The sequence below is a fragment of the Puma concolor genome, chromosome D2, assembly GCF_028749965.1.
Source record: "Puma concolor isolate L17-30 chromosome D2, mPumCon1.1.hap2, whole genome shotgun sequence".
NCBI classification, from domain to species: Eukaryota; Metazoa; Chordata; class Mammalia; order Carnivora; family Felidae; genus Puma; species Puma concolor.
Window position 1 is genome coordinate 82551822 of NC_141677.1, and position 13297 is coordinate 82565118.

The window sequence follows — 13297 nt, forward strand, 5'->3', positions numbered from 1 at the left end:
TAAACAACTAACACAAACAAAAAAGGCATCTGGATGACTCTTACCTGCCATGCGGTCATGGTTGTGATCAGTTCCTGGAAGCTTGTTCCAAGTCTCTCCCAAAGCGCACATCCCGTGAGCACATTCTATGTACCTGTCCAACCTTGGACTCCACAGCTGAGGCCAGGCCCCAAGCTCAGGGTGGAAGAGGACACCAAAAAGAGCCAACCTGGCCTCCGTTCTCTGAGAACGCGATCGAATGGCTCATTCTCCCCATGAATTCCACAACGAGCCCGATGACCTTCTTTCAAAAACAACGCCTTGGGGCACCTGGGTGGCTCAGTCGGTTAAGCCTCTGACTTCAGCTCAGGTCATGATCTCACAGTTCGTGAGTTCGAGCCCCGCGTTGGCCTCTGTGCTGACAGCTCAGAGCCTGGAGCCTGTTTCAGATTCTGTGTCTCCCTCTCTCTCTCTCTCTCTCTCTCTCTCTCTGACCCTCCCCCGTTCATGCTCTGGCTCTGTCTCAAAAATAAACGTTAAAAAAAATTATAAAAAAAACCCAAAAACCAACAACAACGCCTCAAATTCACCCAGTTCAGAGCTGACGTTCCGTGTTCCTAGTCCCTCCAGGAGCACAAACCCCACACGATCACCGTCTTCTCTTACCTCCTTGAGCATGAGGCCCATTTACGGCGAGAGAGGATGCCTGAGGTCACCTTGGGGATGGACTTTACTCGGTCAAGTTTCAAAGCCCAAATCCTAGGGACATCTTTAAACAAACCTTTAGGTTTTCCAGTTATGCCCAGGAATGAAAACTTTCGATCACCACGCGCAGAACTCAGGGGTGGGGAGGAGGGGGTGCTGTTGGGACCGGCCTGGTCCCCAGCAGCCTGGCAGGACGGAGGAACAGCTCAAGGAGGCCCATTTCGGGGGCTTGGGCTCCATTTTGCCTTGCATGTCAGCGATAATGAGCATAATTATTCACAGCGGTTACCACTGGTGGGTGAGTCCCTGCTGTGGGCCGGGCGCTCGGTGGGCACTCTCACTCACCCAGCCCCCCCCCCCCCGCCCCCCGTGGGTCAGAGGACATCATCTCTATTGTGCAGATGAGGAAACTGAGGCTCAGAGAGGTTCGGTACCACGTCATAGTTGTTTCACGGGTGGAAACACGGCTCTCTGACCTGAAGTCCCACGTTCAGTGCAACCACGGTGCCTCCACGACAGTCACGAGGCCTTGAGAAGCGGCTTCTGGGAGGCACCCCCTGGGGAAGGGCCACAGGGCAGTCTCAGCCTTGACCCGAGTCAAGGACGGGTGGCTGGAGTCAGGTGGAGGCCGAAGCCAAACCGGCCACACGGCAGGCACGTTACTCCAAGGAGACCCTCCCGGCCCCTCCCCGAACATCTCCGGTGAGACGGGAAACAAAGACCAGGTCTGGGGATTTATCCAGCACCTGAGGTCAAGCGAGGGCCAGAAGGCACGCACCTGGGGGAGATTGTGAGCCTGTTGGGGCCCCAACAAGCTGAGGGCAGAAGACTCCTCGGGCGGTCGGGGGGTGGGGGGGACCGAAGGAAGCCCGAGTCTGCATTCTGCCCACCCGCGCGTGCACGGGGCGTGACACCAGGAGCACTGGCTCGCGCAGCGGAGCAGGACCCGGGGCGACCGAAAGGAGTTCCTCCCGTCAACTCCGGGAACGGAAGGCGACCCAGCCTTGGGCCCCAGCGCTGACCCAGCGGGCCCACCAGATGGGCTGCAGAAGGCGAAGGAAAGCGCCAGGCCAGGCCCAACTTGATCAAAACCGTCCTTAGTAGGGCAGTTCCAGCGTTAATAGCAAACACCTGGGATTCAGAAGGACGCCATCTGCGGCCCATTATAATTCATGTTGCTACATGTGAACTTTGACCTCTGCTCCTCCTCCCTGGAAACCAATTAAAGCCCAAATGTAATTTCCCCGAATTCTCAATAAAGAAAGATGCCCGCTGAGCTCTGGTCAGTTGAGGGGTGCGCAGGAGGTCTCTGGACCTTACCAGAGACGAGACCTTTCGCTCCTGTGCGCAGGCAGCTGTTTCCTCCTGAACCCAGTCCTGGAGGGCCCCGGGGAGCGAGGGCGGGGGGGGCCCCGGCCCATCAGGGGCCGGGTGTTGGCGGAGCTTCTCAGCTTCCTTACGAGAAAAGGCCAGAGGGCTCTGCGTGGGGCTCGCCAGGGACCGGGCTCTGGCAGAGGCAGACAGATCCAGAGGTCAATGAGGGACACGGAGCGCGTCCAAGAGAACTCTGTTCTTTCCCCCGACCCTAGCAGACAGACCTGTGAAGACGATGCCAGTTGCTTCTGCTGACTCTGAGTCTGTAACAGGGAAGACACGTTTCATCAAATGTGATAGAGGAAGGCGGTCACGGCCAGCCACCTCCGAGCCACCCAACCAGGGCTGAAGTTTGTACGAGCCCTGGTCTCGCCTCGCTGGGCTCCTTGACACGGGAGTCGCCATCAGGGCAAGCCAGAACTCAAGAAGGGTGAAGGACTGGCCCGTGGCCCCACCGCCACCCCCGTGATTGGGAACCAAAGTCCCCTCCACTCAGAGACACCCGGGGAGGTGTGAAGGAAGGGGCCAAGAACCGGAAGCTGTGGGCTGACATCTAGAGTCCAGTCCTGACCCGCTATGGGGCCACTAGGCTCCTCAAACTTCAGTTTTTTTCATCTGTAAAATGGAGGCGATTGTATTTGCCCTTTCCTCTCAGGCACAATCAAATGAGAAGGCGATATGAAAGTTCTTTGCAGACTGGAGAGTGGCCCATAAAGTCTACAAGGCATTACTCTTACTACTACTTTCATTCATTCATTCATTCATTCATTATTTTGAGAGAGAGAGATAACAAGCCACAGAGAGGCGCAGAGAGAGAGAGAGAGAGAGAGAGAGAGAGAGAGAGAGGACCCCAAGCAGGCTCTGCATAGTCAGCGCAGGGCTGAACGTGGGGCTCAAACTCATGAACTGTGACATCATGACCTGAGCCGAAACCAAGAGTTGGACTCTTAACTGACTGAGCCACCTTATCATGGAAGGCGTCCCTTACCACTACTTGTAGATTTTATATTTTTGTCCCGTCTCCTCTCACTTCTGCTAAATTAAGCAAAGGCTTTCAGGGGAGACGCTTCAGAAAGGACCCCACTGTTTGAAAGCAAATTGCTCTGGTCACTCTGATCTCCATGGAGCATGTACGAGAAAAGCAATGGACCCAGCCACTGATTTGCCACCCATTTCCCTGGGGGTTCTCAGCTCTCATTCTTTTTTATTTTTATTTTTCATTTTGTTTTTGCTTTTCTATTTATTATATCATATCTATTCTTGAAGCTATTATAAATCCACTGTAGAATGATGTGGGTATACAACAAATGAAAACGGCAGTGCTGTGAAGGCTGGTTAGTGTAAGAGACCACAGGCTCAGCCTTCACCCCGGAGGTTTAGCCGTTACACGGAAGGTGGAAAGATGGCCTCACTCTGCATACATCTGATTGTGCTGCAACCACTTTCCATCCATCCATCCGTCAGTCCACCCGCCGTTCTCCCTTCCCTCCCTCCCTCCTTCCCTTCTTTCCTTCCTTCCTTCCCATCCTTCTTCCCCTCCCTCCCTTCCTTCCATCATTCCATCCACCCATCCGTCCACCCACCATTCTTCCTTCCTTCTTTCCTTCCTTCCCATCCCTCTTCCCCTCCCTTCCTTCCTTCCATCATTCCATCCATCCATCCATCAGTCCACCCACCTTCCTTCCTTCCTTCCTTCCTTCCTTCCTTCCTTCCTTCCTTCCTTCCTTCCTTCCTCCCTTCCCATCCATCCACCCACCCACACGCCCATCATTCCACTCACCATTATCCATTCATCTACTGACCCATCCTTCTATCCATCCATGCTTTGATTCAAGAAGTATTTACTGCACTTCACTACGTGCCAGGCACTGTTTTAGGTGCTGGGGATGAGGATTTAGCAAGAACAAAACAAAATTTCTGACCTGGTGGAGCTTGAAGTGGGTCCTGCTGGATATTGCTGGGTGGCAGAGAGGCCCAAAATTTACCCTTGACCTCATGTCGTGGCCTCCATGCCATACGCCCGGGGCAGAGGAGGAAGCCACGTGTGTGTGTGTGTGTGTGTGTGTGTGTGTGTGTGTGTGTGTGTGTGTGTGGTGTGTGGGAGGGGGGAGGGAAGCACTGGCAGAATTTCAGCTGTAATGTTTTCGCACATGTTCTACCACAAATAAAATGCTGGATTAACGAGCAATGACAGGAAATAATTCTCTGCTGTTGTAATATAAGTTGAAGGAAGTTTGTAGAACTAAATGGTTTAAAACTGGGGTGGTTTTCCTGCCTCCCAGAAGTCGTGCAGGGACACTGCTCTCTACTGAGAAGGCTTCAGGCCACAGACGAAACCCAAACACGGCTGTGGCCACGTCCATGCGGCAAACACACCGGTAGGACTGAACTGCACAGCTCCTGCACTTGTCCTCAGCCTCGATGCGTGGAGCCCAGCTGCACGGAGCTCCCTCGAAGCCTGCAGCTGGGAGGAAGCCCAGCACTTTTCTCTGACCACCACCTCAGGATAGACGCCCTTCTCCTCTTCCTGAGGCTTAGCTGCTGCAAAGCAGTGGCATTTTGATTTGAGGTAAGTAACAGAAAAGTGGAAAGGCAGGGGCTTGGGACCTGGGGACTCAGCCTTCTGTCCTAGGGCTTCCAGTTGGGTTGTTTTGAAAATGTAGGCAGTACATTTAACTTTCTGAGCCTCAGCTTTCTTATCCTTAGAATGGGCATTTTAAAGATATAAGCGATACCCGACAAATGACACCCAGGTGACTGATGAACGAGGACGGTGGAATCCAATCCTTGAGGGTCAAAGTCAAGTTCTCCCATGTGCATTTCCCCCGAATGGGATATTTAAGGAGCAGTGGCCATGCTGATCCATCTCCCCAGCTTGACCTCTCTGTTTTGTGCCCAGCTTAAGAGAGGAGGGTGATTCTACTGGGCTCTTGGGCAGGGACTCTGAGTATTCCAACTCGGCATGAATTGCAGACAAACGTCTGTATTTTACAGTGAGTGACACCCAATTACACAGAGAGGAACAAGAACGTACTCCATAGTGATGGGCCCTCTTGAACTCTTTTCGAGAATCTCTCCTGCCAGTTCATTTCCCTCTTACGATAATGTCGGGATGCAGCCAACTAAATTACTCTGGCTGGGTAATTAAACTGGTTCTGGGCGGTAGTGTTTTAATGTCACTAGAGTTCTTCATTTTGTCGCTGTTCCCCCTTTGTCCTCTCCTTGAATAAAAATGTCCATGTATCCCCCTATACTTTGAAGAATGACGTGAAGCCTTTCCCAAACTTTTCATTGAGAAAACAATAATCACCTTTAAATGAAGAGATAATATGGGGAAATGATTTCCCACAATCCCCTTCTTACAAAATCCCCTTCTGATAAATGTGTTTCATGATCTCGTTCCTCAGGGTTCGGGGGCGGGGGCGAGTTTTAATTACACGGATCCTGCACTATTCTTCAAGAAAGCAACTTCTACATAGAGTAGAGACTTCCCAAATACATCCAATTTCTATCAGTTCCCACCACATCCCCAATTCTGAGGAATCTTTCACTGAGCAGTTCATTTTAGTTCCTTGAAACACATTTTCAGAGAGAAGTCTCCTCAAACAGAAATCCAGTTTCCCAGCAATGTGAGCTAGAAATCCCCGGGGGGAGTCCTCCTGACCTCATTTGGTTCTTTAGGGTTCAGACTGGATTGTGTCCCAGAATGTGTTCCCTGCCCACCATCCCTTCCAACTTTTTTTTAAAGAATGTTTATTTATTTTTGAGAGAGACAGAGAGAGAGACAGAGAGACAGAGAGAGCAAGTGAGCATGAGCATGGGAGAGAGGGAGACACAGAATCTGAAGCAGGCTCCAGGCTCTGAGCTGTCAGCACAGAGCCTGACGCGGGGCTTGAATTCATGAACCGTGAGATCATGACCTGAGCCAAAGTCGGATGCTCAACCGACTGAGCCACCCAGGCGCCCCAGTCCCTTCCAACTTCTGCTCCCAGTTCACAATGAATTAGTGTTGTTGGTGGTGGTTTTCTGAAAGTGTGAAATGGTCTTATAATTATGTTTAGACATGCCTCCTTATTTTGTACAGGCATACGCTTCTAGAAGAGGTGCCACGAAACCCAGGACCTTATAAACAGATCAGATCAGGTGCCTCTGCGGTGAGCCTTACGGCACCAAAAACGTCCCCTGTCAGAGTCCTGAGGTTCTGTTATGTAATCAGGAGTCTACTTGCCTGTCACAAGTTCTTAGAAGTCAAGGTTCCTTCTGGGTCTGTGCCCCTACTCTGCTCCCTAGGACCTGGCAGGCACACAGGGGCACAGTAAATCCTAGTTGAGTAAATGAGTGGTTTCACTATGCTTGGTTGCCTCACCCCATTTCCTGGCAGCGGGCTTGTCCTGAGTCAGAGTCACGGGGGGGGGAGGCCGAACCTGGGCGGAGGCCATCCAGATGTGCTACACGTCCAGACAGCTGTGTAGCGAGCAGGTATGCAACGAACGTTTCCTGAATCGAATTAAGTGGAATTGAAGGAGCCAATTATACAAACTTTTGAGGACACAGAACGGCAGTGCTTTGTGCTTAAACACGGTTATCTGATCCAGTTGTGGACGTTATTCCTGAACGTCCAACCTCAGCTTAATGTAAGTCGTTTACACCGCTGGAGAGCAAGGGGTCATGCTCATTTGAGTTTCTTAGCCTGCAGTCTCCTGGGTGCACACCCTGCAGCTCTCCACTCTGCTGGCAGCCGGGGAGCACATCCTTTGCTTCGGAGCCATTTGCCAGTCTGGATTAAGCAAAACCCAAAGAGCCCCAAGCCTCACCCTTAGCATCAGCATGACAACTCTGCAGTAATTCCTTTTAGATACCCACCCACGGAGTGCGAAAGGGCTCTTCCGTGGCTCTTTGAAGTTGAGTCCTCAAAGGATGCTTGGTGTAAGGAAAGCAAAGCGACATCCTAGAGAGAACAGCATTTTGTACATCACGTATGCAAAGCTGGGAGGTGAGAGTGTGGGGCGCGCAGCCTGGGGTGCTGATGTAAGACGCCTCTCATTGAATCCCTCATGCCTATTAACTACAGCAAAATACACCAGACTTTACACCCTGTCGCGCTTACTTAGGTTTTCCAAGAAGCATGTCCTGCCTTTATAAAAATAGACACAAACTGCTTAATTTGGCAAGCCATAATAGCTTGAATGCTAGTGAGCTTAAAAGTGAAGAAATCTCGGGCTGCCTGGGTATCTCAGTCAGCTGAGCGTCTGACTCTTGATTTCATTTTGGTTCATGATCTCCCGGTTCGCAGGATCGAGCCCCACGTCAGGCTCCGTGCTGACAGCGCAGAGCCTGCTTGGGATTCTCTCTTTCCCACTCCCTCTGCCCTCCCCCTGCGTGCTCTCTCTCTTAATAAATAAATAACCTTAAAAAAAGAAGCGAAGAAATCTTAAAAGGGAAGTCAGGTCATAGTTTTGCTTTGCCTAAAACCCTCCAACGACTTCTCATTGCCCTGGAGACAAAACCACGTCCCTGTCTGGTGGACTGGGCTTTGCTTGCTCAGCCGCCCCCCACCCCCTTTGTCTCCAGCAGGCACCAGCTCCCCAGGCCCCCAGGCCCCACCCCCATCCGGATCCAGCCCCACGAGCCCCTGGTCTCCGGTCCCCTCCACCCAACTGCACGACCTCCCCCCTCTCTGGGGACTCTCCATCCCTCTCTTCCTTTTGCTTTTTGCTTAACTGTCACCTCCAAGAGAGCTTTGCCCCAAACCCCCTAATAAAAGGGGGGGCCCCTAGCCCACGCGTTTCCTTTCCACCCTCTTCCTGTGTGTCCTTCAAAGCACTCCTTTTAACTTGTGGTTTTTAATTTATGGTTTTTCAAGTCTGTCTTCCCCAAGAGAGTGCAAGCTCCAGGAGGCAAGAAGGGGGTCTGTCCCGTTCACGGTTGTCACGCTGATATCTGAGCATCAGGGCGTATGATATCCCGCAGGAGCTGGGTCGGTATGAGCCTCAGACTCAGCTACATTCCCACCATGAGAGGCTCTCTGACTCCAACTCTTTTTAACAGAAAACTTCCTGCCAAAAATAAAGGAAGCTCTGAGAGTAGGTTTTGAATGCCAATACTGCTTTGTTTTTTTTTTTTTTTTTTTTGGTCCACTCTGGGAAGTGACATTTACAACGACGCTAAGTAATCTTTTCCAAAAGTGTTCAAACTCTTCACATTTTTCTTCCTCCCATAAATGTGGCATGCTTTGTCCTCAAACCCTTTCAGACCAAATGCTCCACGGAGCTCATTAATGGATGGTCTCAATTGAGTTTAAACTCCCACACGAATCCCCAGAGACTGCTTTTGCCAAAGAGTAATTTCCCAGGCAGGTCTTCATGTTAACTATCCACAGACATAAAACACATGCTCGCACACACGGCCGGCCTTGCAGTAATTAATGGTACAACCTGTACGGAACCCCCCCCCCCCCAACTAGCCTGTAAGATGTGACCCAAGTCGTAACACCCCGTTGTAGCAGGACTGCATGCCAGCGTAGTTTTCTCAGGGCTTTGGGTCCCATTTGTCAATGATGGCAGGCAGTGAACATTTCGGAGTTGGGATTCTGGAATGCCTCGATAAGGAATAAACACGGTACATCAAGGGTTGTGCTTTTCCCCTCGAAAACATCCGCGATACTTGGTTCTTTGTGATTCGGGAAGATCTGAGTATCATTAAAGCAGTCACCGATTCGTCTCTGTTCGAGGCTCACCTTCGAGGCTACGACTCAAATAACATTTTTTTAACGTTTGCTGCCGGTGCCTGAATCAGTGGTGCAGAGGAAGTCAGGAGGAGGGCTGGTGTTTGGACGTGGGCCGGTTTACAACGAGCCATTCACAGAGAAACCGTGGGCGAGTTGCTGAGGGACCTTTAGTGGGAACGAAAGTGCTTTCCAGCAGCTGAGCACAGGGCTTCTGGAAGAGGCCCTCAACGTCTCGATAGTTCCAACACCCCTGTGAGCTAAACAATAATAGCAATACTACCACCGTGTATTTGTGGAGTGATTTACAATTTACAAAGACACGTGATCTCATTTAATCCACTCCGCTGCTCTCGAGGGGCCCCTGTGAGGTAAGAGAATGACCACGTTGAGATAATACTGCAGATTAAAAGCAGCCTGGAAGGTCTCCGATGGGTGATGGATGGCTGAGGGTTGCCTGGGCGGCTTGACCTCCCCCTCACTGTGGACTTTTGTGATTAATTCACCCACTTGCTTTAGGAAGTTTCTTTCCATCTGAGAAAATTAAAAACACCACTCTCTGGACAGGAATGTGGGATCATAAATGAGAACCAAATAGAAGAGATTTACGCAAAAGCACAAGCTCAGCAAAAGAGAAAACTGAGAAATTGCTAATAAGATATAAATCAAGTAAAGGATATTAGCAAACCCCTGGTAAGGGGGGAAAAACCCTTTGAAATGATTTGCTGAGCTCTTAACAACAGCATTTCTACCTGTGAATTTCGAGTATCTCCAGGGTCATTTGGCTCCTATCCTTAAACGCCGCCATGAAGACTTTCTCAGTTGAAGGGGTTTACGCAAAATTATAGGGAGTATCCGAAAGTAGGTCTTGCTGTTTGTGCCTCCGGAATCATATACTTTTTAGAGCTGCAGGGTTTCCCTCCTCTGTGTGTTCCCCATGACAATAGGCCCAGGGGTCAAAAATATTTGTTGACTATGTGAACAAGTAAGTGGAAGGATGGGTGCAGGTATGGATGAGATGATGAAAAGATGGAGAGATGGATGAATATGGATGGATGGATGGATGGATGGATGGAAGGAAGGAAGGAAGGAAGGAAAAAGACTAGCTCACTCATTTTCCTGATGAAGAATGGGAAGACAGAGGGGTTACCCATTTGCCTGTATTACCCAAAACAATTGGTATCAGAACAGGGGCTACTCGGTCTCTTCAATCTCAGTCCAGGGTTCCCAGTCTAGATTTTCCTCTCTTCCATCTGCCAAGTTTATCAAGAGTTGTAAAACATACACAATATTAGCCACTGGAGACCTCTTGTGGGGGGAATAGAGGCTAATGTTTGGTGCCTATTTGATCATCAGGGAAATTAAGGAAACAGAGAATTTTTTGTAGCCACTTGGAGTTCATCAGGAATGAGAAAGCCTGAAGACCACTCAGTTGTATGTCCATTTCCTACCAGCTCCCTTGTCTGAGATTCACGCAGCAAGCTGGCCAGTGATGCTGGGGTCTGTCTGGCCAGTATTCCACGGGAAAAAGGAGACACCTACAGGCCCCTGGCCCAACCTCACATCCTAAGAAGGAATTCTTTGCCCCAAATGCCCAGCAGATAGTTATCTTGCCTCTGCCTGGACTGTTTACATGACAAGAGTCCTACACACTTTCTCAGAGAAGCCTGCGTCCCTCTTGGGGAGCTCCCTTGTTAGTATCTAGGGTTTTGCAATATTTCATTTCCTGTTGCTGTTGGCCTAAGGTACTAGCACTTTGGGCTCAGGTTCTTGGCTTCTGTTATTACAGACTCAGAGCAAGTTCCTCTACAGGGTCTTGGTGACTCCCTTGAATCATGCTGAAGACAGAACCAGAGGCAAAAAGCATGCATCCCCGAAGGCTCCGCGCTAATGGCGGTGAAGAGAAGCAGTAACTTGCTAATAAGGTGACAAGGAGATGCCTCACGAACACTTCTCATGCAGGGGCGATGTGCAGCACCGCCCAGTCTTTGTTTTTGGGGGGAATGTGATGCCCTAGGAGCCAGCTGAGGAGCCCCCCAAAGCTGCTGCTTGCCAAAGCATAACTGCATTTTGTAACAATCCATCCCTCTCCTGGGGCCTTTATGCCTCTGGCAGGTGTCCCCCCCTCACGCCAGGCCTGGCCCCCGCCAGTAGGTCTTCAGAGAGGCCAGTCTTTGGGCTGTAAGTCCGGACTGGCTTCCCATGGTAGTGCGGCCTTCAGCAAGCCCAGAGAGGGAGCTTCGCCGGGAAAGTGCCGTGAAGACAAGCGCTGGGAAGGTCTCATTCAGATATAAAAAAAGGAGATGGCAACAAGTGTGTGTTCTCCTTTCCTAATGAAAATCTCCCCACATCAGCACAGCACTCGGGTTTGGGATGGGCTCGTGGAGGCATCGGGATCCAATCAGAACCTGTACTCAATCACTCCACGTGATGTCTCTTTCCACCTCATCTGAATGGTCCCTTAGTGAAACTATCTTCCCTTTTTCCTGGGTGAACCAAGTCTAGAGTTTCTGAAAGGCATTCCATGAGAAAGAAAGATGTAATTTACTGACAGGGAGCAGTCAGTCACGTCACTGAAACCTCTCGGATCCAATAAGGTGGATGCATCAGATGTAGGGACGCTGGTACCTGCCCCCCCCGCCCCCCCCCCCCGGCCCCGTGCTATCGATGTATTTCAGAGACGTCATTGGGCCAACCCTGAGGGAAGAAACACTCCCCAACTAGCACGTTCTGAAGGACGTGTGACCCATCTAACCTCGACCCCTTTGCCCAGCGAGTTTCCAGGCCCTAGGATGGCCGGGGCACTGGAGCTGTGGGCTCAAATAGAAAACATGTGCTCAGATTGTAGGATAATGTCTCAATTTCTAAACAAAGACAGTGTCTACCCCTCCCCCACCCCCGCCACTTCTCAGAGAAGTCTATCCTTATGCCATGTGGCATTGCCATCTGGTTGCCTATGACCTTCTCAGAGGAGTGCAGTTCACTCTTGCTACTTAGGAAGGGACTTCTTTCTGGAAGTTTCCATGGGTGCTCTTGCCAGGAAACCAGGGAGATTTTTGCTCAGCAGTTTCCCAATATGCACTTCAACGCCAGGCCCAGCTCTGCAAGTAGAGAAATGTTGGTACTTGCCCGGTCGAAGGGTTCATGATACAGCCTCCTTTGTCAGCAGCCACACTGCAGCCACAGCCTCTCTCCAGAGTGTCATGGTTCATCCCGAAATTGTGGCCCAGCTCGTGTGCCAGGGTCACAGCTGCGCCAAGGGGGCTGTCTGAATGGTCCTCAAAGCAAACACAAGAACACAATGTATAGTTCACATCTCCTTGGCCTTTTCCCCAGCCCCTGTCTACTTCTCTCCCCTGCCATTGACCACTTGACTGAATTTTGTCAACACTTGACTGAATCCAATCCCCTAAAAGGAACAAATATAGAGCCCCATTATTTAGTTCAAACTTAAAAAACGATCTGACCTATTTTATTAAACCAGTTTGGGGTCCCTTCTGCAGAGGAATGCCTAATCATGGATACACTTAGGACTCCTTATGTCTTTATGTGAAATACTCAAGGCAATCATCTCCATTCTGTTCCCCACAGTCTCTTATAAAACACCTTTCTTTCTTTTGAAAGTTTATGTATCCATTTTGAGGGGGGGGGGCTGGGGGAGGGGCCAAAAGGGAGGGAGAGAGAAAATCCCAAGCAGGCTCTGCACTGTCAACACAAGCTCCAACTCTGGGCTCGATCCCACGAACCGCGAGATCATGACCCGAGCTGAAGGTGGATGCTTAAGTGACTGAGCCACCCAGGCACCCCTATACTTTGTGACATTCTAAATAAGACCTGAGCAGGTGTTACTGAGCACACCCCTCCTGTCTACTTGGTAGAGAAGGATACTTGAGGGGCGCCTGGGTGGTTCAGGTGGTTAAGGGTCCGACTTCAGCTCGGGTCACGATCTCGCAGTTTGTGAGTTCGAGCCCCACGTCTGGCCCTGCGCTGGCTGCGAGGAGCCTGCTTGGGATTCTTTTTCTCTCCCTCTCTCTCTGCCCCTCCCGTACACTCTGTCTCTCTCAAAATAAATTAACTTAAAAAATTAAAAAAAAAAAAGGATACTTGGAAAATTCACAAGAATTCACACAAAAAAAACTAACCACATTGAATAACCTGAAGATTCACTGAATTATATGGTAGACCAGTTATGCCTCTTTCTTGCTGGTCTCTTGCAGACTTTGGAAATGGACTGAAGCAGCCTTATTCTCTCACTCTTGCTTCCGGGGGTTCGTTCTACCCTTTGATGGGTTTTGGAAGGTGGTCTCTCCGTCTAGCAAGCATTGTATGGCCACCCCTATCTTAACGGAGTACGTGGTTGGCTTGGCTAAACAGATACTGGAAATTATTGTTACTTACAGTATCATTACTAAGCGATTCAACGCTGATTATTAAAATATCGTTCCTTAACTTGAACACACAAAAACTGTTCATTACTAAATGTGATTTGCAGAAATTGGGCCCATCGGTGGTGTT

The 13297-nt window shown here is 50.3% G+C and overlaps 1 protein-coding gene and 1 long non-coding RNA gene across 2 annotated transcripts in view; one reads left to right on the forward strand and one right to left on the reverse strand.

The window, feature by feature from the left end:
• The window catches only part of ADAM12 (ADAM metallopeptidase domain 12), a 353237-nt gene that overhangs the window by 68597 nt on the left and 271343 nt on the right, over positions 1-13297 (reverse strand). Inside the window, exon 11 of the mRNA XM_086681149.1 lies at positions 11912-12060. Coding sequence (XP_086537275.1) covers positions 11912-12060 — 149 coding nt within the window. The remainder of the gene's footprint in view (positions 1-11911; positions 12061-13297) is intronic.
• LOC147576228 (uncharacterized) overlaps positions 4293-13297 on the forward strand; it is a 33241-nt gene continuing 24236 nt past the window's right edge. Inside the window, exon 1 of the long non-coding RNA XR_015241918.1 lies at positions 4293-4627. This is a non-coding gene — a long non-coding RNA (uncharacterized LOC147576228). The remainder of the gene's footprint in view (positions 4628-13297) is intronic.